General features: G+C 47.9%; 1 protein-coding gene and 1 long non-coding RNA gene across 4 annotated transcripts; one reads left to right on the top strand and one right to left on the bottom strand.

The window, feature by feature from the left end:
• The first annotated feature begins 457 nt into the window (after nt 1-457).
• LOC148656946 (P2X purinoceptor 3-like) lies at nt 458-19,397 on the top strand. Of its 2 annotated transcripts, none has more exons than XM_088644328.1 (12): nt 458-846; nt 3,999-4,134; nt 4,684-4,755; nt 5,357-5,426; nt 5,944-6,037; nt 9,499-9,576; nt 10,373-10,514; nt 15,009-15,145; nt 17,133-17,226; nt 17,829-17,894; nt 17,995-18,072; nt 18,690-19,397. In XM_088644328.1, exons 1-12 carry the CDS (start codon nt 728-730, stop codon nt 18,816-18,818), a joined length of 1,215 nt encoding a protein of 404 aa, XP_088500454.1. In that variant the 5' UTR covers nt 458-727; the 3' UTR covers nt 18,819-19,397. The 2 variants fall into 2 exon arrangements, with proteins under 2 accessions (XP_088500454.1, XP_088500455.1); XM_088644329.1 differs by having other exon boundaries at nt 17,995-18,103; nt 18,690-18,771.
• A 3,332-nt stretch (nt 19,398-22,729) lies between these two features.
• On the bottom strand, nt 22,730-26,861 carry LOC148656945 (uncharacterized). Of its 2 annotated transcripts, none has more exons than XR_015941051.1 (4): nt 26,490-26,549; nt 25,773-25,852; nt 24,845-24,967; nt 22,730-22,743 (listed from the first exon to the last, which is right to left on the bottom strand). It is a non-coding gene; the product is annotated as an uncharacterized LOC148656945 (long non-coding RNA). The 2 variants fall into 2 exon arrangements; XR_015941050.1 differs by having other exon boundaries at nt 22,733-22,743; nt 25,815-25,852; nt 26,490-26,861.
• Between the last annotated feature and the right edge of the window lie 397 nt (nt 26,862-27,258).

Here is a 27,258-nt window from a genome sequence, read left to right as displayed (position 1 = left end):
CTCTTGAGAGACCAGCACGCGGGCATGAACTGCAGTTCTGCGCTGAAGGAAGGAAGGATCTCATGAATCACCTTTCACAAAACTCCACCACGCACAGAGCGGACGGCCCGAGCCCATTGCAGTAACCACACGCCCTGTCCCCTGTCCTCACCAGCCCGGCACAGACCCGACAGGGCAGAGAGGGGAACGGAAGATTTGCTGATGGATTACTGTGTGCGATTTTCACTTGATGTTTTTTATTTTTATTTTCTCAGCGTCCTGCTGATGGGTCTGTTTCACGCTCAGTTTTCGCTCTCTTGCTGTCGAGCTTTGGCAGGGCTGAGGGGGGGCGGGGGGGGAGGGCAGCGGGACCCATAGGCTGAGCGGGGCACGGGGGAGAAGTGAAGATGCAAGAAAGAGGACGGGAGAGGGGGCAGGGCAGGGCAGGGGAGAGAGAGAGAGGCAGGGCAGAGAGTGGGTGTGGGATTGAGAGAGAGGAGAGTGAAGCAGCCTCTCAGCTGTGTTGAGAGACAGGCGCAGACAGAATCGCTTGTTCTCTGGAACCCCGAACCCCTGCTCACGGAGGCAATTCACCAGAGCGAACACAGCTGCAAACTTCTGAAACGGACGGGCAGGCGACTGATTCACAGGGTGACACTCCCACAGGGGGACGCAGAGGGAACACGCGCGGAGGAGAGAGATTTCCGGAGAGACAGGAGAGAAGACAATCACACTGGGAGGGAAGAAGATGAATTGCGTCAAGGACTTCTTCACCTACGAGACGACCAAGTCTGTGGTGGTGAAAAGTTGGACTATCGGCATCATCAACAGAGTCGTGCAGCTTCTCATCATCACATACTTCATAGGGTGAGTCTGGGAGTCATGCGAGAGTGAGTGTGAGGAGAGCGTGAGTACAAGTGTACGTGTGAGTCTGAGGAGAACACGAGTACAGTGTAAGTGTGAGTCTGAGGAGAGAGTGAGTCTGAGGAGAACATGAGTACAGTGTGAGTGAGGAGAATGTGAGTACAGTGTGAGTGTGAGTCTGAGGAGAACGTGAGTACAGTGTGAGAGTGAGTCTGAGGAGAATGTGAGTACAGTGTGAGTGTGAGTCTGAGGAGAACATGAGTACAGTGTGAGAGTGAGTCTGAGGAGAATGTGAGTACAGTGTGAGTGTGAGTCTGAGGAGAACATGAGTACAGTGTGAGAGTGAGTCTGAGGAGAATGTGAGTACAGTGTGAATGTGAGAGTGAGTCTGAGGAGAATGTGAGTACAGTGTGAATGTGAGTGTGAGTCTGAGGAGAATGTGAGTACAGTGTGAGTGTGAGTCTGAGGAGAACGTGAGTACAGTGTGAGAGTGAGTCTGAGGAGAACATGAGTACAGTGTGAGAGTGAGTCTGAGGAGAATGTGAGTACAGTGTGAATGTGAGAGTGAGTCTGAGGAGAATGTGAGTACAGTGTGAATGTGAGTGTGAGTCTGAGGAGAATGTGAGTACAGTGTGAGAGTGAGTCTGAGGAGAATGTGAGTACAGTGTGAGAGTGAGTCTGAGGAGAACATGAGTACAGTGTGAGAGTGAGTCTGAGGAGAATGTGAGTACAGTGTGAATGTGAGTGTGAGTCTGAGGAGAATGTGAGTACAGTGTGAGAGTGAGTCTGAGGAGAATGTGAGTACAGTGTGAATGTGAGAGTGAGTCTGAGGAGAATGTGAGTACAGTGTGAGTGTGAGTCTGAGGAGAACATGAGTACAGTGTGAGAGTGAGTCTGAGGAGAATGTGAGTACAGTGTGAATGTGAGTGTGAGTCTGAGGAGAATGTGAGTACAGTGTGAGTGTGAGTCTGAGGAGAACGTGAGTACAGTGTGAGAGTGAGTCTGAGGAGAACATGAGTACAGTGTGAGAGTGAGTCTGAGGAGAATGTGAGTACAGTGTGAATGTGAGAGTGAGTCTGAGGAGAATGTGAGTACAGTGTGAATGTGAGTGTGAGTCTGAGGAGAATGTGAGTACAGTGTGAGAGTGAGTCTGAGGAGCACGTGAGTACAGTGTGAGTGTGAGAGTGAGTCTGAGGAGAATGTGAGTACAGTGTGAATGTGAGTGTGAGTCTGAGGAGAATGTGAGTACAGTGTGAGAGTGAGTCTGAGGAGAATGTGAGTACAGTGTGAATGTGAGAGTGAGTCTGAGGAGAATGTGAGTACAGTGTGAATGTGAGTGTGAGTCTGAGGAGAATGTGAGTACAGTGTGAGTGTGAGTGTGAGTCTGAGGAGAATGTGAGTACAGTGTGAGTGTGAGTCTGAGGAGCACGTGAGTACATTGTGAGTGTGAGAGAGGAGAATGTGAGTACAGTGTGAGTGTGAGTCTGAGGAGAATGTGAGTACAGTGTGAGTGTGAGTGAGGAGAATGTTAGGGGAGTGTGTAGACAATGAGTCTTGATAGAATGTGATCCTAGAGAAAAGTTGAAGAGTTCATGTTCAGTGACGACAGTGTGTAGAGTATGTGTAGAGTGTGTCTGCAGAGAAGTTGACTACAGCACATGTACAGTGAGGACAGTGTGTAAAATATGTGTCATTTGTGAGAATTTTGCAGAAAAGAATGTTTGAATTATTGATGCACACAAAACGGAATATACTATATATACAGAGAGTGAAACAGTATATATTTATGCAAAGGACTAAGTCATAGGTTTATTCCAGGCTGAAAAGAGAAGAAAGAAAACACAACGTTTTGGCTGTGGAGCCTCCTTCAGGTGTGAGGGTGTGTGTGTAAGCTCACGCCTGAAGAAGGCTCCACGGCCAAAACGTTGTGTTTTCTTTCTCCTCTTTTCAGCATGGAATAAACCTATGCCTTTGCAGCCTACGCATGCTGACGCAGCTACCCACCTGAACTGCTAAAGTATATATTTATACAGTCTAGAGAGTTTAACATCACATTTTATTCAATTTACTTTGTGAATGCTGTGTAAAATGAAGTCCTTGACTACTGATTATAGAGTTTGTGTGGCTTATGTGGTTTATAGCTTTTAGAAAAGTGTGTGTCCTGCTAACACTGAAATCATACAGTAGCAAATGGTTTAATATAGATTCCAGAATGTGGAGAGTGAGGGCAGTGCATGGAGTGTTATGTGTTTGGTTTGATTTGTGTGGGAAGTCTGTCAGAGGAAGTACAAATATCTAATGTATGTGCAGCTCATAAACTTGAGTTAATTGAAAACAAATTAATGTGGAACCGTGGCTGTAACTTTCAGCCATTCATAACAGTGTCACAGTGATGGATTAACAGAATTCCACGAGTGGAATAGTCTGGTACCTCGTGAGAGAGTGTCGCTGTGATGGATTAACAGAATTCCACGAGTGGAATAGTCTGGTACCTCGTGAGAGAGTGTCGCTGTGATGGAATAACAGAATTCCACGAGTGGAATAGTCTGGTACCTCGTGAGAGAGTGTGACTGTGATGGAATAACAGAATTCCATGAGTGGAATAGTCTGGTACCTCGTGAGAGAGTGTGACTGTGATGGAATAACAGAATTCCATGAGTGGAATAGTCTGGTACCTCGTGAGAGAGTGTAACTGTGATGGAATAACGGAATTCCACGAGTGGAATAGTCTGACAGCTCGTGAGAGAGTGTCCCTGTGATGGAATAACAGAATTCCACGAGTGGAATAGTCTGACAGCTCGTGAGAGAGACTGTCACTGTGACATTGATCCTCTGCTACCGGAGACCTGTAGAGACGAGTGACTGGAAGGCGGGCGTGTCGGAGGAGTTGGGCCTTGCTTCCTGTGTGAGATCGCTGGTCCTGGAGCTCCCCCTTGAGCCAGGCTCACTTCCTGCAGGGCCAGGGCTCACTGTCGCCCCCCTGTGGGCGCGCAGCTCCATCATGCTTTCTCACAGCGCTGAGGGGGGCCCGCTCGGACCGCGGGCCAAGGAAGGAACGTCTTCAGATGACGTCGGGTACTGTTCTGTACCCATACCATACCCACTTCCCACCCCGAGGAGCTGTATTAAGAGCTGTGCTCTCTGTCTGAGTCCAGCTGGGTGTTCCTGCACGAGAAGGCCTACCAGGTCCGGGACACGGCCATCGAGTCCTCCGTCATGACCAAGGTGAAGGGGTTCGGGGTCTACAACACTAAGGTGATGGACGTGGCCGACTACGTCACCCCAACTCAGGTGAGGGAACGAGCCAGAGTTCACACAGCCCAGTGCAGTATTATATTAATATCACACACACAGCAGTATAATACTAACAGAGCTCACACAGCCCAGTGCAGTATTATATTAATATCACACACACAGCAGTATAATACTAACAGAGCTCACACAGCCCAGTGCAGTATTATATTAATATCACACACACAGCAGTGTAATACTAACAGAGCTAACAGTCCAGTGTAGTATTATATTAATTTCAAACAGACACAGCAGTATAATACTAACAGAGCTAACACAGTCCAGTGCAGTATTATATTAATATCACACACACAGCAGTGTAATACTAACAGAGCTAACACAGTCCAGTGCAGTATTATATTAATATCACACACACAGCAGTGTAATACTAACAGAGCTAACACAGTCCAGTGCAGTATTATATTAATATCACACACACAGCAGTGTAATACTAACAGAGCTCACACAGCCCAGTGCAGGAGCTAACACAGTATTATATTAATGTAAAAACATCCAATGTTTGTGCTTTTCTTGTCTGTTCCTCGTTAGGGTGCTTCAGTGTTCTGCATTATCACCAAGTTAATTACCACAGAAAACCAGATGCAGGGGCTCTGTCCAGAGGTGAGCAGCACTCTCTTGTTATTATGAGTAAAGTGGTTGTTGTATGAGTGATAGAGCAGTGTCGAATCAGAAACTTGACTCAGGTTCCGTCAGAGGAACGAGTCTTTATTGTGTTCACAAGGAGCAGACACCTAGCGGGATGGCAAAGTGGAGCTCAAACTGCAGCTCATCTTCCCAGCATATATATACACTATAATGAGCAGGTTACAACGTTCTTATCGTTGGGGCTGCTAAGCAGCAGAGCTCGATCCGTGAGAGTACGAGTACGAGAATGAGACAAACACGAGTGCAGGTGTCGCGCACTAGGGAACTAGGCAGAGTGCCCGGGACCTCAAGGCCACGGTATTTATTGAACTTGAAACTTAGACTTAGCTTGCTAAAAACTTTTTAACTCTTTATTACCTCAAGTATAAGTGGCAGAAGTACTAACAGCTCCAGTCAGAGTGGCAGTACTAGTGATAGAGTAGTAGTGACATATTAGTGATGAATAGTAATTGCAATAGTAATAATGGTAGTAGCAGTGATGGTAGGTAGTTACAATACTAGAAAGTGCAATTCTAGCAGTAACCGTGTGAGTGGTGCTCATTGTGTGTCTCTGCAGAGTGAGGTCAAGTACCGGTGTCACAGCGATGTTGACTGCAGGAAACACATGGGGCAGTCTGGGGGCAATGGTGAGTCACCTCTGCCCATGAGTGTGTGTCCGCCGGGCTCTGTCTGTGTCAGTGTTGAACCCCTCTCTTCACCACTTCCTGGTACTCTAATCCATGTGTCTGCAAGCCTGCTTTCACATCCTTTCAGCACACAGCTCCAGAGCAGGGTGGGAGCCCAGGGCTGTTGTGAGTCAAGTGTGACACAGACAGGAAGAACAGGGAAACTATAGTGTCCAGTCAGTGTGTCTGGACTGTATTAACCCCTCTCTCTCAGTGCAGTGTTAATGTACTGGAGTGTCCAGTCAGTGTGTCTGGACTGTCTTAGCCCCTCTCTCTCAGTGCAGTGTTAATGTACTGGAGTGTCCAGTCAGTGTGTCTGGACTGTATTAACCCCTCTCTCTCAGTGCAGTGTTAATGTACTGTAGTGTCCAGTCAGTGTGTCTGGACTGTATTAACCCCTCTCTCTCAGTGCAGTGTTAATGTACTGTAGTGTCCAGTCAGTGTTTCTGGGCTGTATTAACCTCAGTCTCTTTTTCAGGTATAAAAACTGGCCGGTGTGTCAGTTATAACAGCACTTTTAAAACCTGTGAGATGAAGGGCTGGTGTCCAGCAGAGGTCGACTCCATACACATGTGAGTGTGTTTGTCAGAATTTCTCCTCACAAACCAGAGGAGACACATTGGCCCATCTATCCCATGTAGTGGTTTGTATTTTATTAATCTGAGGATGTCTTCTAGCTGCTCCTTGAAAGCAGCTGAGGTCATGGATTAAACAACATGGCTGGGTAGCTTGTTACATACTTCCACATACGTTTTGTGGTTTTAAATGCACTTTTATATAGTTTCCACTTGTGTCCTCTGTTTTGTGTTTCATTGTTCTTTCTAAATTATGCCGCCATGTGAAATTTGAGGCTTTTGAAAACGTGTATCAGGGCCTCTCAAAGTCTTCTCTGTTTAAAACAGAGGAAATGCAGTATCTTCAGCCTGTCAGTGTACAGTGTAGGACGTTCCTTGAATCCCCAGAATGTCTCTGGTAGTTTCTCCTTGGACAAATTCCAGAGCAACAATATCTGTTCTTTGAAATGGTGATGAAAACGGTACATTATCATCCTGTGCGCGCAGGGTGTGCCTTTAAGTCTCGTTATGAATCTTGTTTTATCTGGACTGATTCCAGAAGTATCTTCTCGATAATGCTGTGACCACAAGCTTTGAAGCGGTATTCTTAATGAGGTCTGATGATTGCATTGTAAACTTTTAACAAAGCATCTCTTGATGTAGACGTCATTTTTTTAACTCTGTATCCCAGCATTTTGTTTGCCTTTTCAATTGCTTCCCTGTATTGTCCACAAGATGAAAATGAAGTGCCACCATTAACACCTCTGTGTGCTTCATATGGGCTTCCTGTTTTGTATTTGTACTTCATTTTTGCTACCTGGATATAACATTCATCCATATATTTCCTAACCTCTTTATCCAATTCAGGGTAGCAGGGGATCCGGATTGCTGGCAAGCAATGTGCACAAGAACGGGTCCACAGAACATCAGTCCATCACAGGGCACACAGACACACGCTCACACCAGGGCCAGTTTTCCCAGAAGCCAATTAAACTGCCAGTATGTCATTGGACTGTAGGAGGAAACCCACACTGGGAGAATATACAAACTCCTCATAGATAGCGCCACAGGTCAGTTGACCCCAGGACCCCCGAGCTACAAGGCAGCGATGTCACCCCTGTGCATGAACAGCACTTGTCTGCAAGTAGATGGACACGTCTGCCAGCTGTTTTATCCAGTCTCGGATTCGACCTTAATCGTTCAGTTTCCTTTGCTGCTTATACAGCGTTTGCTAATCCTTCTGCTTTGGCATCATCTGCAGACGAGCAGATTCTTCTGTGATTTCATCATGTAGCATTCACCCTCTCTTTGGCACAGCCCTTGGCAGCCCTAGCTCCTGCACTTTGGTTCCTAATCCTAAAGCCCACTGTCTTGGTGACGTCCATCCCACCTGCCAGTGTGGCTCGTGACTCCCTCTTCTCCACCATCTTCTGTCCTACCCTTCCGTCAACGTCAGGTGTCCCACCCACTGTGGCTTCAGCCCAGCAATGTCTCCAGCCCTGCTCTTCTGGGGTCCCACCTGACACGTGTCAGCTCCTGACTCCTCAACCCCCTTTTCTGCTCTTTCTGCAGTGTCAGGTGTCCCACCCATTGTGCCTTCAGCCCATCAATGTCTCCTGTATTCTTGTCTGTTTCCCTTCCCTGCTGGCATCCCACCTGCCACAGAGTGGGATCCCGCCTCTTCAACCCTTTCCCCATTCCCCTCATTTCCATCCTCCCTCAACACCAGGTGTCCAACTTACTGTGCCTCTGGTCCCAGCAATGTCTCCAGCCCTGCTCTGCTGGTGTCCCACCTGGCACGTGTCGGCCCCTGACTGCCCCCATCTCATTTTGTGCCCCTTCCTTAAGAATTTCATGACTTTCATGCACGTCACTCTGGGTTTGCCTGTATGTTTGGGAGGTTTGGGATTGCACTACTTAGAGCACAATCCGTTGTTTTGTTTGTTAAAGCTGCAGCTCGTTAAGCCGAGGGCACACAACATTCCCACTGGCCAGCCCTGAACACTGGACTTTCCAGCCTTATTCCTGGGGGCGTCACGTCGCTCTCCTGCATCGTTCCCCCCTCTCAGTCTCCTTCCTCAGACCTCGGCCCTGCAGAGCGGACCTCGATCCTTTCACCTCTTCGTCTTCGCCAACATTTACATTCCCCAACTGGCTGCTGCATGCTCGTTCTCTCAGGTGTTATCCTTAAAGGCAAGCTGTGCCCTCGATCGGCTGTCTCCAGCCAGTCCAATACTAATCACAATGGTTGCAGCTCACCTCCCAGGGCACCTCAGCAGTACTTCCGCCTTGCCTTCTTCTTTCCAGTTTCAGAAACGCAAGAACACCGATCCCCGTGCCAGTCTGGATTTTCGCCTAATTCCTCCTTATTCCGATCCCATGTTCCTGGGAGCCGTCCTCTCCAGCAGCAGCTCCACTGGCCCCAGTTGCTGTTTTATAGGGACACCCAGCTTTCCTACTGAAGTGCTTCCAGTTCTTTCAGCTCCCTTCCAGTTTCCCTGCTTTCGACATCCATGCTGCCTCCTCCGTCATTCATTTCTCTCGCTTTTCCCAAGCATTGGTTTGGGGGTCCCTCTGGGTTCTTTTGGGGCTCCCAGCCCCCTCATTCGAAGGCCAGGGGGCTGGCCCTCAGCAGATCGCACCAAGTCTTCCCATCAATTAACATTCCCAAAAGCATTTAATTCCTGTTGTTATTCCGTGCAAATGCCACAGACATCCGACCTATTGGTCTATAATTACCTGGGTCAGTCCTGTCACTCTCGCTACGGACGGAAACTACAAGTAACAGCCAGCAGCTGTCCGCCCCTGTCCCGAGTGACTGTGGAAGAGCTTTGTTAATGGCTTCTGAATTACATCCCTCATTTCCTTGAGTACGAGTGGTAGGATATGTCAGGCCCTAGAGAGCTGTAAGTGCTTCTAGAGCCCCAAACCGTCCTGCATCTTCTGTTCTAACCTCATTAATACAGACCTTTGTCGTTGCTCATCTCTCCCCGTGCAAACACCTGAGTGGAATCTTAATTGAATACAAACGTCTTCTCCTTTTCTTCATTCATCATGTCATTATCTCTGAGACGCCTCATCCTTCACTGTTCTTCTGCTGTTGGGAAATCGGAGAACCTCTTTTTCTGTACGACTGCACTGTTTCTTTCTTAGGCCGTGCTGTTTTTTCCTGTTCTTTAACTGGAGCTTGGTGTTTTTTAAATCATGTTAGAAAGTGCTTTCTTTCGGCTTTGCTTCTCAGACTCGATGGATCAAAGTGCTTTATTAATTTAATTGCAACAGGTTTTCCATTGAGATTTTTTCTCCCGGCTGGGATGAACCTGTTCTGTTCGGCCGCTCTGCATTGACCCCACAGCTCTCCTGTCCCTTTCTGTCGCTCCGTCAGCGTCTGCTGTCTCTGCAAAAATTGCAGCTCTTTGATTCTAACCCTATCTCTACAAGTTCAAAACTAAGGTCTTCTGTTTCATTCCCTTTGACAGAGACCCGATGATGGAGGCTGAGAATTTCACCATTTTTATCAAGAACAGCATCCGATTCCCGATGTTCAACTTCACCAAGTGAGTGAGAAAGTGATATGGTAACTCAGGAGGAAGGAGCACAGGAACTCTGGGAAGAGGGTAGTGGACTTGTGTTAGGAGGAAAGAGCACAGGAACTCTGGGAAGAGGGTAGAGTGGACCTGTGTCAGGAAGAAAGAGCACAGGAACTCTGGGAAGAGGGTAGTGGACCTGTGTCAGGAGGAAAGAGCACAGGAACTCTGGGAAGAGGGTAGAGTGGACCTGTGTCAGGAAGAAAGAGCACAGGAACTCTGGGAAGAGGGTAGTGGACCTGTGTCAGGAGGAAAGAGCACAGGACCTCTGGGAAGTGAGTAGAGTGGACCTGTGTCAGGAGGAAAGAGCACAGGAACTCTGGGAAGAGGGTAGAGTGGAGGCTGAGTCAAATGGCAAATCTCTACAATTCCTTTACCCATTTCTTTCTTCCCACTGTCTATGGAATTAGTCTCCCATATTTTCATCTCCCCTTCACCTCCCCTTACCCATTCTCTCCTCTCTTTCACGTTTCTCCCCACCTCACCCCTCACCTCATAATCCTCCTCTCCCTCTCCTACACAGACACATCCTACAGCCCAGACATTATGTTTTTCCTTAAGCAGTTCTGGACTGCCCCTGTCTCTTCGCTGCCTGTGTGACTCCTGTCTGGGTTTGCCAAGCACTCCCTCTCCCTGTAATGTTGTCATTATCCACGGCAGGTTCCTAATCTCTAAAGTGCGCCTTTTCCGCTGTGTGTTGTGGTCCACTACAGTGTTTACACTGTCTGTAGCCTGTTCTCTGCTCGCTGTGCTCTGTGCTGTGCAGGGGGAATTTCCTGCCGAACATCACCAAGACATACATCAAGACCTGTAACTTCCACCCTGTGGAGCACCGCTACTGCCCTATCTTCAGACTGGGGGACGTCCTGAAATTCGCACACCAGGACTTCTACGCTCTGGCGAGCCAGGTACAGCTGTGTGCGCGAGGGTGGGGTTCCATGTGTCTGTGTCTCAGTGTCAGGGATTCTGGGTGCGTGAGTGTATTAGAGTGCTCAGGGAATCTCATGTGTCTGGCTGCTTGTCTCACTGCTTTTCCAGTCTGTGTTACCCTGTCTGTCTGCCGAGTTCTGTGTGTCATTTGTCTGGACTGTATTAACCACTCTCTCTCAGTGCAGTGTTAATGTACTGGAGTGTCCAGTCAGTGTGTCTGGACTGTATTAACCCCTCTCTCTCAGTGCAGTGTTAATGTCCTGTAGTGTCCAGTCAGTGTGTCTGGACTGTATTAACCCCTCTCTCTCAGTGCAGTGTTAATGTCCTGTAGTGTCCAGTCAGTGTGTCTGGACTGTATTAACCCCTCTCTCTCAGTGCAGTGTTAATGTCCTGTAGTGTCCAGTCAGTGTGTCTGGACTGTATTAACCCCTCTCTCTCAGTGCAGTGTTAATGTCCTGTAGTGTCCAGTCAGTGTGTCTGGACTGTATTAACCCCTCACTCTCAGTGCAGTGTTAATGTCCTGTAGTGTCCAGTCAGTGTGTCTGGACTGTATTAACCCCTCTCTCTCAGTGCAGTGTTAATGTCCTGTAGTGTCCAGTCAGTGTGTCTGGACTGTATTAACCCCTCTCTCTCAGTGCAGTGTTAATGTCCTGTAGTGTCCATTCAGTGTGTCTGGACTGTATTAACCCCTCTCTCTCAGTGCAGTGTTAATGTCCTGTAGTGTCCAGTCAGTGTGTCTGGACTGTATTGACCCCTCTCTCTCAGTGCAGTGTTAATGTCCTGTAGTGTCCATTCAGTGTGTCTGGACTGTATTAACCCCTCTCTCTCAGTGCAGTGTTAATGTCCTGTAGTGTCCAGTCAGTGTGTCTGTACTGTATTAACCCCTCTCTCTCAGTGCAGTGTTAATGTACTGTAGTGTCCAGTCAGTGTGTCTGGACTGTATTGACCCCTCTCTCTCAGTGCAGTGTTAATGTACTGGAGTGTCCAGTCAGTGTGTCTGTACTGTATTAACCCCTCTCTCTCAGTGCAGTGTTAATGTACTGTAGTGTCCAGTCAGTGTGTCTGGACTGTATTGACCCCTCTCTCTCAGTGCAGTGTTAATGTACTGTAGTGTCCAGTCAGTGTGTCTGGACTGTATTGACCCCTCTCTCTCAGTGCAGTGTTAATGTCCTGTAGTGTCCAGTCAGTGTGTCTGGACTGTATTAACCCCTCTCTCTCAGTGCAGTGTTAATGTCCTGTAGTGTCCAGTCAGTCTGTCTGGACTGTATTAACCCCTCTCTCTCAGTGCAGTGTTAATGTCCTGTAGTGTCCATTCAGTGTGTCTGGACTGTATTAACCCCCCTCTCTCAGTGCAGTGTTAATGTCCTGTAGTGTCCAGTCAGTGTGTCTGTACTGTATTAACCCCTCTCTCTCAGTGCAGTGTTAATGTACTGTAGTGTCCAGTCAGTGTGTCTGGACTGTATTGACCCCTCTCTCTCAGTGCAGTGTTAATGTACTGGAGTGTCCAGTCAGTGTGTCTGTACTGTATTAACCCCTCTCTCTCAGTGCAGTGTTAATGTCCTGTAGTGTCCAGTCAGTGTGTCTGTACTGTATTAACCCCTCTCTCTCAGTGCAGTGTTAATGTACTGTAGTGTCCAGTCAGTGTGTCTGGACTGTATTGACCCCTCTCTCTCAGTGCAGTGTTAATGTACTGTAGTGTCCAGTCAGTGTGTCTGTACTGTATTAACCCCTCTCTCTCAGTGCAGTGTTAATGTACTGTAGTGTCCAGTCAGTGTGTCTGGACTGTATTGACCCCTCTCTCTCAGTGCAGTGTTAATGTACTGTAGTGTCCAGTCAGTGTGTCTGGACTGTATTGACCCCTCTCTCTCAGTGCAGTGTTAATGTCCTGTAGTGTCCAGTCAGTGTGTCTGGACTGTATTAACCCCTCTCTCTCAGTGCAGTGTTAATGTACTGGAGTGTCTAGTCAGTGTGTCTGGACTGTATTAACCCCTCTCTCTCAGTGCAGTGTTAATGTCCTGTAGTGTCCAGTCAGTGTGTCTGGACTGTATTAACCCCTCTCTCTCAGTGCAGTGTTAATGTCCTGTAGTGTCCAGTCAGTGTGTCTGGACTGTATTAACCCCTCTCTCTCAGTGCAGTGTTAATGTCCTGTAGTGTCCATTCAGTGTGTCTGGACTGTATTAACCCCTCTCTCTCAGTGCAGTGTTAATGTCCTGTAGTGTCCAGTCAGTGTGTCTGTACTGTATTAACCCCTCTCTCTCAGTGCAGTGTTAATGTCCTGTAGTGTCCAGTCAGTGTGTCTGGACTGTATTGACCCCTCTCTCTCAGTGCAGTGTTAATGTACTGGAGTGTCCAGTCAGTGTGTCTGTACTGTATTAACCCCTCTCTCTCAGTGCAGTGTTAATGTACTGTAGTGTCCAGTCAGTGTGTCTGGACTGTATTGACCCCTCTCTCTCAGTGCAGTGTTAATGTACTGTAGTGTCCAGTCAGTGTGTCTGGACTGTATTGACCCCTCTCTCTCAGTGCAGTGTTAATGTCCTGTAGTGTCCAGTCAGTGTGTCTGGACTGTATTAACCCCTCTCTCTCAGTGCAGTGTTAATGTCCTGTAGTGTCCAGTCAGTGTGTCTGGACTGTATTAACCCCTCTCTCTCAGTGCAGTGTTAATGTCCTGTAGTGTCCATTCAGTGTGTCTGGACTGTATTAACCCCCCTCTCTCAGTGCAGTGTTAATGTCCTGTAGTGTCCAGTCAGTGTGTCTGTACTGTATTAACCCCTCTCTCTCAGTGCAGTGTTAATGTACTGTAGTGTCCAGTCAGTGTGTCTGGACTGTATTGACCCCTCTCTCTCAGTGCAGTGTTAATGTACTGGAGTGTCCAGTCAGTGTGTCTGTACTGTATTAACCCCTCTCTCTCAGTGCAGTGTTAATGTCCTGTAGTGTCCAGTCAGTGTGTCTGTACTGTATTAACCCCTCTCTCTCAGTGCAGTGTTAATGTACTGTAGTGTCCATTCAGTGTGTCTGGACTGTATTAACCCCTCTCTCTCAGTGCAGTGTTAATGTCCTGTAGTGTCCAGTCAGTGTGTCTGTACTGTATTAACCCCTCTCTCTCAGTGCAGTGTTAATGTACTGTAGTGTCCAGTCAGTGTGTCTGGACTGTATTGACCCCTCTCTCTCAGTGCAGTGTTAATGTACTGGAGTGTCCAGTCAGTGTGTCTGTACTGTATTAACCCCTCTCTCTCAGTGCAGTGTTAATGTACTGTAGTGTCCAGTCAGTGTGTCTGGACTGTATTGACCCCTCTCTCTCAGTGCAGTGTTAATGTACTGTAGTGTCCAGTCAGTGTGTCTGGACTGTATTGACCCCTCTCTCTCAGTGCAGTGTTAATGTCCTGTAGTGTCCAGTCAGTGTGTCTGGACTGTATTAACCCCTCTCTCTCAGTGCAGTGTTAATGTCCTGTAGTGTCCAGTCAGTGTGTCTGGACTGTATTAACCCCTCTCTCTCAGTGCAGTGTTAATGTCCTGTAGTGTCCATTCAGTGTGTCTGGACTGTATTAACCCCCCTCTCTCAGTGCAGTGTTAATGTCCTGTAGTGTCCAGTCAGTGTGTCTGTACTGTATTAACCCCTCTCTCTCAGTGCAGTGTTAATGTACTGTAGTGTCCAGTCAGTGTGTCTGGACTGTATTGACCCCTCTCTCTCAGTGCAGTGTTAATGTACTGGAGTGTCCAGTCAGTGTGTCTGTACTGTATTAACCCCTCTCTCTCAGTGCAGTGTTAATGTCCTGTAGTGTCCAGTCAGTGTGTCTGGACTGTATTGACCCCTCTCTCTCAGTGCAGTGTTAATGTACTGGAGTGTCCAGTCAGTGTGTCTGTACTGTATTAACCCCTCTCTCTCAGTGCAGTGTTAATGTCCTGTAGTGTCCAGTCAGTGTGTCTGTACTGTATTAACCCCTCTCTCTCAGTGCAGTGTTAATGTACTGTAGTGTCCAGTCAGTGTGTCTGGACTGTATTGACCCCTCTCTCTCAGTGCAGTGTTAATGTACTGTAGTGTCCAGTCAGTGTGTCTGTACTGTATTAACCCCTCTCTCTCAGTGCAGTGTTAATGTACTGTAGTGTCCAGTCAGTGTGTCTGGACTGTATTGACCCCTCTCTCTCAGTGCAGTGTTAATGTACTGTAGTGTCCAGTCAGTGTGTCTGGACTGTATTGACCCCTCTCTCTCAGTGCAGTGTTAATGTCCTGTAGTGTCCAGTCAGTGTGTCTGGACTGTATTAACCCCTCTCTCTCAGTGCAGTGTTAATGTACTGGAGTGTCTAGTCAGTGTGTCTGGACTGTATTAACCCCTCTCTCTCAGTGCAGTGTTAATGTCCTGTAGTGTCCAGTCAGTGTGTCTGTACTGTATTAACCCCTCTCTCTCAGTGCAGTGTTAATGTACTGGAGTGTCTAGTCAGTGTGTCTGGACTGTATTAACCCCTCTCTCTCTCAGGGGGGAGTGATTGGCATTAAGATCGGCTGGGTGTGTGACCTTGACAAGTCGGAGGAACACTGTATCCCCTCTTATTCCTTCACTCGACTGGACAGCATGTCTGAGAAGACCAGCGTGTCCCCGGGATACAACTTCAGGTACCCTTCGCAGAACCTGCTGCTGTGGTGACACCTGCACTCGAGCCCTCCGGCAAAGGGTCTGAATATCTGAAAGAGAAGTTAGTCAGCGCTCCGTACTGCCTGGTGCGGAGTGTTGTGTCCCTTTCAGATGAAAAGCTTGAATTTAAAATGCTGTTTTGTTCCATTTGCGCAAGTGTTTGCCTGACACCAGCGCACTAAAAGAGGCTCTCTGCTGCCCCCGGTGGTGTCACAGCTATGACCTATTTTGTTGCCAGTGTGGATCTGTGCTTTGGATCACTGCCATGCCGGAGTGACAACTTCAAACCAGCCTGATTTTGTTGCCAGGAAGAACGAGGCATTTTGTTCGAAATGTCCTGGTCCGTATCAGAGCTCACAATTCCCCCTCTCCTGACTTGAGCTGCAGTACAAGAGGATAACCCCAAAATATGAGAGATGCCCCCTATTCCTCTGAGTGCACAAGTGTTTCCTCAACAGGAGCTTCGCCTTTTGACACCAAACAGAACGCTGATGATCAGGACCTAAAGCTCCATCTTTGTCTGATCAGAAGACAGGGTGCCAGTGGTCATTCAGCTGCAGGCTGGCAGATCTGAGTTGCCTCTTTCTGCGTCTCCCCCTCCAAAGAGGCCCTTTCCGTGCAGCTCAGCCCTGAACGTCACATTCCTTCGCGGGAAACTATTGGAGGCCCCTCAGTAATTTGGGTCTTGTTATTCCTCACGAACCAAAAAGCTTCATTCAGCAGAATGAGTTACGGACTGGAGAAGGTGTCTTGCTTCAATCAACTCTGAAAATATTCTGCTGTCACTGTAATAGTGTCGTTCAGAGCCAGATCATCCATTCATTTTCTAACTGCTTTATCCAGTCCAGGGCTGTGGGGGAGCTGGAGCCTCTTATGGCAAGCAGCAGGTGCAAGGCAGGATGAGACGCCAGTCCAGCACAGGGCAGGCAGACACACACACACACACACACACACACACACACACACACACACACACACACACACACACACACACACACACACACACACACACACTGTATGCACGCACTCACAACAGAAGCCAATTCATCTACAAGCCTGTCTCTGGATTGTAAGGGGAAACCCAAGGACCCGGAGGAAACCCACACAAACCCAATGAGAACATGCAAACTCCACACAGACAGCACCTCGGGTCTGGAATTGAACCCACAAGCCCAGCCCCGCAAGGCAGCAATGTTATCGGCCGTGGCACCCTCAGGTCCGGTCAGTTTCTGAAAGTACAAGCAGCAACAGAAGCTTTGAGAGATCTGAACAATATGAAACGGGAGCTCGGTATTGTGGGACAATGTCACCTCGAGGTGACACGGCGATGACAGCACCTCCCTTACTAATGACAGATTAAACTTGACAGGTACAGTAGGTGGGAAGGTGCAGCTGCTCATCACAAAGCACAGAGGAGGGAAAAATGTCCAGGTTTTGAAGAATTTGAATGAGGCTGGAGGGACCCATGTTGTACCCATGGCAGGAGGGATCCCAGCTGTGTCACAAACCGAGGGCAGATTGGACTCTGCCCAGGGGAATGCTGGGAAGAGTGGGCAAAAGAACATGGAACAGAAGGGCGAAGGAGAAATGGGATTATTTATCAGAGGTGCTGAAAATCTTGAAGCTGTCCAAGCAGCCGAGAGTAACACAAACCGCAAAGTAAAATAGATTTTGCTAGGACATGCCTAAAAGATGCCAAAGATCGGGGCGTGATTTCAAAGATGGTGTCGGAGCACCACCTGCTTGGTTCTGTCGCCTTGATGAGAGTCATGTGATGTATGGAGGTGGGGGGGGGGGGTCTTGATGGCAAAGGTCTGCACTAGGAGAATAGGAATGGGATACTTGTGGAGGAGTGACAAATTGATCATTAAATGCTTCTTCCCAGAATATTTGTGAATGGTGTGGCCGGTGGGCTCATACGGGAAAAGGACTTACTTCCTTCTCTCTCTTTCTCTCTCCCTGGTGAAGATATGCCAAGTATTACAAGATGGAGAACGGCACAGAATATCGCACCCTGCTCAAAGCCTACGCCATCAGATTTGATGTTCTTGTCTATGGAAATGTAAGTGTTGTTCTTTAAACTACGTGTCGTTTCCCAGCGGAATCCTGAGACAGGGATGGTACCTGGAAACTGGAGACTTACTAATTGTTAAGTGTAGTACCCATCTGTGGAAAGGAGCCAGGTAATTCTAGATAAATGTGTCAGCCTTCTGTCACATGTAAGGATATGGAAACAATAATTAGACATAAACTAAAGAAAATATCAAGTAAATAATATCCTATGAACCGGTCAACAAGAATTTATTAAATACATTTTAACCAGCATATTAGAGATCTTTGAACAAGCAACAGTAATGGAGAGACACAGAGCATGTGAAGACTGCAGCAAGCACAGAAAAGGGAGGACTATTAAAACTGATGTGAAATCATGAGTGGAGCACCACAGGGATCGATGATCAAGACGCCGGTGCAGTTCATAAACTAGTTGTTTTAACAGCCACTGCAGAAACAGCAAAGGAAATTCACCAAGATTTAGACCACAGACAGGACTGGGCACACAAATGGCTGATGACATGTATTCTAGACAAGTGCAGGTAGAAAAAGCATAAAGTAAATACATATTGATATGAAGAAACAAGAAGCTATTAACTGTCTTTAACCCAGGCTGGGAAATTTAACATGATTCCAACACTGATCAACATTGTGGCAGCTTTCACCTCAGTTGGAGTGGTAAGAAATCTCATTCTCATTCTCATTCTCATTCTTATAAGCTACAACATCCTCTGCTGGCGTTTTGACTGACATCCTGCTCTTCTCTCATTGGCTGCAGGGCACTGTCCTTTGTGATATCATCCTCTTGAACTTCCTGAAAGGGGCGGAGCAGTACAAGGCCAAGAAATTTGAAGAGGTGGAGGACTAGTCAGTCAGCTCCTATGCAAGTCAGATCTGTCAGGTCTTGTCCAGTAGCCTGTGTGATCATATCAGAGCACCCACTTAATTGCTGCATTACAACTCGGATTTACACTTGAAATGACAGAGCTGTCTGACCCACTGTTGGTTTCACTAACTTTATTGTGAGAGTGATTGCCCATCTCACTGATATTGCAATCAAATTCTCACTAACTTTGACAGAGCACTTCACTGTACTGATTCACACTGATCTTAATGTCAAGTTATTTCATTGTAAACATAGAACTCCTAATCCATAGAACTGAGATATGATGTTAATGATTTTGAATTTAAATACGTCAGGGCTTTCTCAGTGCAGTATTAATGTACTGGAGTGTCCAGTCAGTGTGTCTTGACTGTATTAACCCCTCTCTCTCAGTGCAGTGTTAATGTACTGGAGTGTCCAGTCAGTGTGTCTGTACTGTATTAATCCCTCTCTCTCAGTGCAGTGTTAATGTACTGTAGTGTATTAACTCCTCTCTCACATTGCAGTGTTAATGTTCTGTAATGTCCAGTCAGTGTGTCTGCCTCTCTTCACTCTGTGCTCTGTCTGTCTGCCTTCCTCTGTCTGTCCAGGTGTCCGAACACCAGATCAGGTCGACCATGTCCAACAGCAACGATCTGTACAAGAGTAACCAGACGCTGTCCTTTAAATATGATGAAAAACAGTCCACTGACTCAGGGGCCTTCTCCATTGGACTGTAAGAGCGACTGACAAGAGAGCTGACAAATGGGAAAGGAGCTGGATGGAGGGGTGGGGCTTCAACAATGATCCACTTCCTTTCATTGAGCAGAAAAAAGCACATTATTACAAAACAGTAAATCAGTATGAATATGAGATACAAATAAGACAATGTAGGACAACTGCAAATACTATTAAATATTTCTGCATGCTAGAGCACACAATTGCAATAACTTTGTATGCCAGTTATATATACAGACAGAACCCTCTTTGTTCTCCACTGTGTCTCCTTTTCAACTCTGTAACTGTCTATATTACTAGATCTGCTCCTCTCTAATCTCATCTCTCACTCTATCTCCTGTCCTGTATGGTAATGGAATCAGCTGCTCTATTCCACACATCCGGATGGGAAACTTTAAGTAATAAGACATAACATTTAATTATTTTCCCTAATACACACAACAGGACAGGAGACTCAGTGAAAGGAGATGGCAGGGGATAGAAATTTGTAGTTTTCTGTAATTTAAATGATAGCTGTTTGAATATTAAGTATTAAGCACTGTAAACAGTTGTCACCTAAATAAAGCACAAGTGAAAAGTGATTTGCACTAATTTCTCTATAAATTTGTTTTCTTATGATTAGAAAACATTGCCAATGTGATGTATTCACTTATGTATTGTTTGCATAGTTTTTAATTATAGGAATGAGAATATTATGTGTGGCTGTAACTGGACTGTGTCAGTACATTCACAGGACTATAAGAGTCTAGAGCCTGTGACTGGACTGTGTCAGTACACTCATAGGACTGTAAGAGTCTAGAGCCCTGTGACTGGGCTGTGTCAGTACACTCACAGGACTATAAGTGTCTAGAGCCTGTGACTGGGCTGTGTCAGTACACTCACAGGACTATAAGTGTCTAGAGCCTGTGACTGGGCTGTGACAGTACACTCACAGGACTATAAGTGTCTAGAGCCTGTGACTGGACTGTGTCAGTACACTCACAGGACTATAAGAGTCTAGAGCCTGTGACTGGGCTGTGTCAGTACACTCACAGGACTATAAGAGTCTAGAGCCTGTGACTGGGCTGTGTCAGTACACTCACAGGTCTATAAGAGTCTAGAGCCTGTGACTGGGCAGTGTCAATACACTCACAGGACTGTAAGAGTCTAGAGCCCTGTGACTGGACTTACCTATACAGAAATACATGAATTTGTTCTGCGCAGAAAGTTTTAATAGTCCTCTGGGTATGTCCAGGCCCTGGTTGTCTTGCCGTGTGCGATACTGTGCAGTGATATTCTTCTCTGATGGAGCAGCACAGTGGACTGAAATAGCTGAGTGCGAATATCCTCTCCCTATGAGGCTCTGACGCTGTGCCATCGCCTCTCAGCGAGGGATCGTATAGATGAGGCCTACAGCCCTCTTGCCCAGAGGGGTTCCCTGCTGGAGTGCGCTCTTTCACTAATGTCTTTGGTGTTTAAATCCCACAACACTCAGCATGCATTAGCCGTTTGGCAGCGTTTTGTTCATCGTGATTAATGACCATTGCTAATTGTTGCCTCCAGTGGGCCACTGTGTGTGTGTTTAGGGCACGAGCACGCGCTCAGAGGGGGCCAGTCAGCGTTTATTCTGTGGCTGGGAGGGGTCAGCACGATGACTGACTGTCACCCAGGCAGCGGCTGCTCATGTCAGGTCCGGGGTAGAGGGGTAACTGGGAGGGGTGATCGCTGACCGGCCCGTGCACAGAGGAGAGCCGTGTCTCTCTCCCCTACCCCCCCGGCCCCCTCGCAGTGAGAGGTGAGGAGGGGTCACCCATCGGGAAACGGAGGGTACGTTTTGAGCTGAACTTCACCCTCGGGTGGGCCGAAGTCTAGGAATTAGCAAGGCATTCTTGTGGGGGGTGGGAGGGGTGGAGTTCCTGATTTCAAGATGGTCAGCGCTGCTTGATCTGTTTCGCCCCATGGACTGACCCTGTAACAGCAGGGGGTCAGTTTAAATCCCACCCTGCGAGTAGAGGGAGCAGAGACTTGCAAGACGCAGGGGGGAAGGAGGAGAAGGAAGAGATTCCTAGGGAGCGCTCCTGGACCACAAGGAGAGACCCTCTGACCGGGAGACGAAGCACTGACAGGCCCTGTGCCAGCCTGAGAAAACTGCTTTCCGTCGGGATATTATACTGTACCTTCTAGAGTACAACTGGATATCTTCATTACATACTCTATAGCACAGATCATAGAATAAATTATTCATCCATCCACTTCCTAACCGCTCTACCCAGTTCAGAGCCGCAGGGCAGCCACATTGCGGGCAGGCTCCAGGCTCCAGGCTCCAGGCGGGGTACACCCTGGATGAGACGCCAGTCCGTCACAGGGCACACAGACACACACTCACACCGGGGCCCGCATTCCCTGAAGTCAATTAAACTGCCAGTAAGTCTTTGGACTGTGGGAGGACACCAGAGCACCCTGTGGAAGCCCACGAGAAAACTGGAGAGAACATGCAAACTCCACACAGACAGCACCCCAATTTTTCACACTTTCATCCCACGTCTCTGTGTGATAAGGGAGGGTGTGGAAACTGAGTGGCCCCTCAAGGCTACTGCCCTCAAGACTGTCCTGAAGAGAGCACACCACAGAGGTATGGACGTTAATCCTTTAATACTCATAAGCACGGATGACAAAAACACACAAACATAAATTAAACATAAATCAAAACGACGAACTCTGGGAATGCACTGGTTTTCAGAAGCTCTGACAGGAAAGAGGAGAGAATAATCATCCTAACTCAGCTCGAGCATGGAGCTGTGGCAGAGTGTCTCTGGGGTGAAAGGAGATGAACTCCCCACTGAAAACGGAGCAGTAGGGAGAGGGAACTGAACACAGGAGATTACGAGGAGTAATCTTGTGAAGAGGTTTACAACCCTCAAAATTACTGACACAGTCCACCCAGCAAACTCCTTCAGGATCAACAGTGAAACACCAACCAGAGGACACCAGTAGAAACTAAAGAAGTGAATCTGAAACTGAGAACAGAGGCACTTCTTTACACAGAGAGTGGTGGGAGTGTGGAACAAGTTACCGAGCCGTACTGAAGCCGATACCCTGGCTCCTTCCAAGAAACAGTTGGGGATGACAGAAACAGATGAGATCTCCCAGTCAGGACAGGAGTCACCACAGTGGCAAACTGGTTTTGAGGTTGTGATCCAGAGGGCAGAGCGCCCCCTACTGGTCCACCAGCACCACTTACAGCAGCAGCCTGGTTTTACTCCAGTTTCCCCTCCCAGTACCGACCAGGCCCAGCCTGGCTGAGCGCCTGAGATCCGCGCGGATCGGGCTGCACGACGGCAGCCCTGCTGAACGCACCCGTACCCCCTCCCTCCTGAGGAACACACATGAATAAATTAACCCACAATTAACGTCACAAAGCACATCAGGGGTTTCTGGAGGCATGGAAAGAGGCAGGTGGCACTTTTTTAAACTCAGCGGGATTTTGACTAAGACTGCAAAGCGAGCTGGGAGGTACACAATGTACCCTACTCACACTTCACACTTCCCGAGCGCTTCTACAAGAACGGACGTGCAGACAGTGCTAAGCGTGTAACAGCTGTGTAAGTCTAAGCAGTGGCCTGGAGAGCCCCAGCCCTGCCAGTCCTACAGGAACACTGGAGAGCTGCTGAGCAGCTGGGGTGGGACATGTTCAACGAAGGCATTGCTCACTGAGCGCAGGTGGCTCTGTAGATCTCTGCTGAACTGGTCCCAGCGCGTGATTTACTAGCTGTCTGTCCAACCAGCAGGACTGCAGGTCTCCGGGAGCAGCGTTCGAGATTTCCCACATGGGGCAGGGAGGCGCGAACTTGCGGAGGATGGGACGATGATCCTGGACAAACAGTCCCTGGAAGCAGGGCCACAGAGGGATGAGGCGTGGACCAGCGAGTCAGAGAGGCTGCCCACCAGCTGAAACACAGAGAGGAGGAGGTTCACCGCCAGGACGAGGGGAAACGGAGTCGCTGACCTACCGCAGTGACAGCGGGCACAGAGAACGGGAGAGTGGCACACCTGGGCTGCACACACAGACACGAGTCCGTAAAACTCACCCCCCTACACATGAGAGTAAATTATGTGCAGCATGCAGATGAGTTAGTGAAACATACATACACATGTGAGTTAATAACGTGCACACCTGCACATGTGGGTTAATAACGTGCACACCTGCACGCATGTGAATTAATAACGTGCACACCGTATGCATGTGGGTTAATAACGTGAACACCTGCACATGTGGGTTAATAACGTGCACACCGTATGCATGTGGGTTAATAACGTGCACACCTGCACACATATGGGTCAATAATGTGCACACCTGTATGCATGTGGGTTAATAACGTGCACACCTGCGCGCATGTAAGTAAAACACGAGCACACACAAACTGCAGCTCAGTTCCCAAACATTTCTCCGGTGAGTTACAGCACTTAGAAACGTGTTGTGGGATCTGTGTATTTCGAAAGGGGGCAGGACTTAAAGGTGCACATGGACAGTGATCTCCTACATCCACAGGTCAGCGATAGACCACATCTAGACCTTCTGGATACCGGATGGAAGCTGGGGCGACATCAGGGCCTTAATTCGCCGTTGGTCTTCCCCAGATCTGTGGCGACTCGCCCAGGTGCTGTTTACTAACTTGCCCACCTGGCCTGAACACTGCTGCCTGCGATCAAGCTTTCACTGGGGACAGTGATGTCCAAAGCTAGGCCACTGCACTCCCAGGTCTCTTCTGCAGGGAACTTCTCTAGATACTGTACTGGCTAGTCCCTATCCTGTATGAGAGCGTTGCCTATTCCTCTTCGTCTTCATGCAGTTAGTCAGCATCAGGCTGGTGACCTCCCCGGTGTTCTGGAAGTCAGGTTGTCACTGTGTCTGGAGGCCCAGTCTTTTGGCATAGGGGAATTCTACATGACTGCAATCCCCGCAGGGGGCAGGGCTCATCGCTCTTCTCCGTCCCCAGTAGGATACTGATGCTTTGCTGACAAATCCATTAGTACTTAATGAATTTGTTATGAATGGTTAATGAATGGATGGTTATTTGGCTCAGCATTAATAACGATTCACTTCTGACTGTCCTACTGGGGACCGAGAAGATCGATGAGTGTGCCAGGTGAAGCCCTGCCCCCTGTGGGGATTTAGTCATGTGGAATTCCCCTATGCCAAAGGTCTGGGCCTCCTGACACAGTGATGACCCGATGTTGTGTACATTATACTTTTCCTAACTGGTTTTCCCCTCAAGGCACAAAAAATTGACATTTCGACCATTTATCTGTCTTGCTGAAATGAGACAAGGGTACAGCTTACTAACAGCGCTGGGACATACAAGGAGGAATTATGCTGGGATGCTCACTGACAGTCTTACAGGTCATATCCTATCCTCCAGCACAAGCTTGATCCGGCACCCTGGCTCAGTGTTTTGAGTGCAATGCTGGTAACATACTGAGCTTTTCGGCATGCAGACTACAAAGAGAATTTTAGGCTATCTGGAAAGCTATACTGTGCTGGATGTCACATGCGATTTATGTGACATCATCATCTGTGTGACATCATCAGGGTCAGGGTTCAGCACAATGACTAGTCTGCACATGCAGAAGAGGTGAGGCATTTCTACACCTTTCTTTAGGACAATGGAAATCCCCGTGACGTTAGAATCTATTGTACAGATTGCCTGTACAAGAAAGGGCTGTTTTGGAATCTGGAAGAAACGTTAAAGTCCAACAGCCGATGGCTGGCATACCTTGTTAAAAATGGGAGCTTAATTTCTACAGATGTTTTATTGATGATAAATTTTATTTAGCTGGAAATCTGAATGTTTTGACTATTTTGGGGATAGTTAAAAGCCAGGCGAACGAGTGTATGTTGTGCTGAAAAAAGAGGATTTTGGAATGAGTGTTTGAAGCTGGCCTGTGTCTCTGGACACACTTGGTGTGTCCTTTCGCTGGGCCCAGTGTGGCTCAGTCCTGCTGGGATTCGAACACAGGCTGGGTGACATGGGACACAGAAGACACTTGCCTCCTCTCCTCTACTAGGCCGCCTTCGACTGGCTGTACACAACACCTCCAATCACACCTCCTATCACAGCCAGGACTGCCAACACAATGCCTGCAATAGCTCCAGCTGAAATCTCACCTGGGCCTGAAAAAAAGACAGAAACATTAACACTGCACTGAGAGAGAGGGGTTAATACAGTCCAGATACACTGACTGGACACTACAGGACATTAACACTGCACTGAGAGAGAGGGGTTAATACAGTACAGACACACTGACTGGACACTACAGGACATTAACACTGCACTGAGAGAGAGGGGTTAATACAGTACAGACACAATGGACACACTGTCCTCTGTCAGGTTAAACAATGTGGACAAAATTGAGACACTGACTGTCCTCTGTCAGGTTAAACACTGTGGACACAATGGACACACTGACTGTCCTCTGTCAGGTTAAACAATGTGGACAAAATGGAGACACTGACTGTCCTCTGTCAGGTTAAACACTGTGGACACAATGGACACACTGACTATCCTCTGTCAGGTTAAACAATGTGGACAAAATGGAGACACTGACTGTCCTCTGTCAGGTTAAACACTGTGGACACAATGGACACACTGACTGTCCTCAGTCAAGTTAAACAATGTGGACAAAATGGAGACATTGACTGTCCTCTGTCAGGTTAAACACTGTGGATACAGGAGAAACTTACTGTTACCTGTGACTGTCAGTTTGAAATTCACTGTGACCGTCTCCTGTCCATCATTATTCTGTACTTTATAATTCCCAGAGTCCTGTGTGTTCAGCTCTGTGATTTTAAAGAGCCCAGTCTGACTGTCCCAGGACACTCTCCCTTTGAATCTCTCCACAAAATCAGTACTGCCCTTTCCATCAATCACTACTGCTATATTGTCATTTCCATGACTTAAAAACCCTCTCTTTAACACCTGGGCATTGAAAGTGACCGCCTGTCCAACAGAGCCTTTCACCTGCTGCTCTTCATCCTGGGCAGAACACAGGCCGGGAACTGCAAACAGAAACATCAGTGAACAGACGGTGACAGGGGGAGTTCATTTCATACTGTGTGCAGAGACTCAGCGAGGCTGTTATTTTACGATCCCTGAGAATAAGCTCAAATACGTCATCACATCCTGTCATGTCATTTGCCAAACTGCTTCATACCATACGGTATCGTATATCGTAACAAGTGCAAGGCAGGGTACAGCCTGGGCAGGATACCAATCCATCGCAGGGCAAGTACAAGCCAGTCATACTTGGGGACAATACGGAGGTCACGGTAAAGGCCGGGGTGGGAATTTGGCCCGGGGATACTCTTCTCGAGGAATGCCCGGGGATCTTTAATGACCACTGAGAATCGGGACCTCGGTTTAACGTCTCATCCGGCAGTACCATTAAGGTGATGTTGACTTATATGTTTTGAAAGAGGATTTATTAAGTGTTTACGTCACTCTTCATTGCCAGGAATCTGAAAGCTCTCTGCTCACAGGAGGTAACCCACTCCACCAACAGTCCCCACACCAGAGCGACCGATTTCCTCTTGTGCCTCAGGCCGATGCTGTTGCACGCCATTAGAAAGAAGTTGTGAAATGTAATAAAGAGCGAATTTTTAGAGGCGAAAAACTCTGCGTGTGCAGAGTACCTACCAGCGGTAAAGACCAGAAACACACGGAGAAGACTCTGCATAGCGCTCATGCTGCGGGCTCAGCGCACGGATCTCATCTGAAGCTCACCGAGCACAGTATGTGCAGAAACGGGCCGCTGAAAACAGTGGGAGCGGTCACGGTCTCACGGATGTCTGCAAAGCCTTCGCAGCCGCTATGTCTGCGTCAACCCAGCCGAAACAAAGATTCACCAGAACAGGCAAGCTGATAACCGGCACAGCGGCAAAACAGCTGCTTTAGTTGGGCACGGATCTGATCTGACAGTTGGGCACTTAATCAGCCGCTAACACCAAACCACAAAACAACGGTGCTCAGTTAAACTAGGGGCTGGGCGTGTAGCTGGATAGAATCCTCTACGTTCCTGCTAGCGCCACCTAGCCAGGAGGTGTGAATAGCGTGCCTGTCACGCTGCGCTCGTGTTAATTCCCCGCGGGTAGGGAAGTGCTCAGTTGTATTTAGAAGGACATAATCACGTGTGTTACTGTACAAGCCCGTCAAGACATTTGTAAACGTAAGTGCGTAATTTAAAGCACCAGTTGTGCTCGTCAGTATAACCCTTAAGTGTTGATGCAAAATCAGAGAAAATGTCCACTAATAAAACATGTGCCTACCGATAAATAACAATTATTTTGTTGGGAAGCTACTGTACAATTCTGTAATTGGTGCAGGCAGGCCTTGTGGAGAGAGCTGTAATTAATCTGACAGAGGGACAGAATTCGTGGGCAGATCTGTGATAGAGGACTGGCCACAG

This window comes from Lepisosteus platostomus, chromosome 8, assembly GCF_059453375.1.
Source record: "Lepisosteus platostomus isolate fLepPlt1 chromosome 8, fLepPlt1.hap1, whole genome shotgun sequence".
In the NCBI taxonomy this organism is placed as follows: Eukaryota; Metazoa; Chordata; class Actinopteri; order Semionotiformes; family Lepisosteidae; genus Lepisosteus; species Lepisosteus platostomus.
This window is presented reverse-complemented; position numbering and strand designations above follow the sequence as displayed.

Excerpts from the sequence above, each read along its gene's own strand:
- LOC148656946 (XM_088644328.1), top strand. The coding sequence starts at position 728 with ATGAATTGCGTCAAGGACTTCTTCACCTACGAGACGACCAAGTCTGTG. Across the intron at positions 4,135-4,683 it reads ACTACGTCACCCCAACTCAG|GGTGCTTCAGTGTTCTGCAT; the intron begins GTGAGGGAACGA and ends GTTCCTCGTTAG. Across the intron at positions 4,756-5,356 it reads TGCAGGGGCTCTGTCCAGAG|AGTGAGGTCAAGTACCGGTG; the intron begins GTGAGCAGCACT and ends GTGTCTCTGCAG.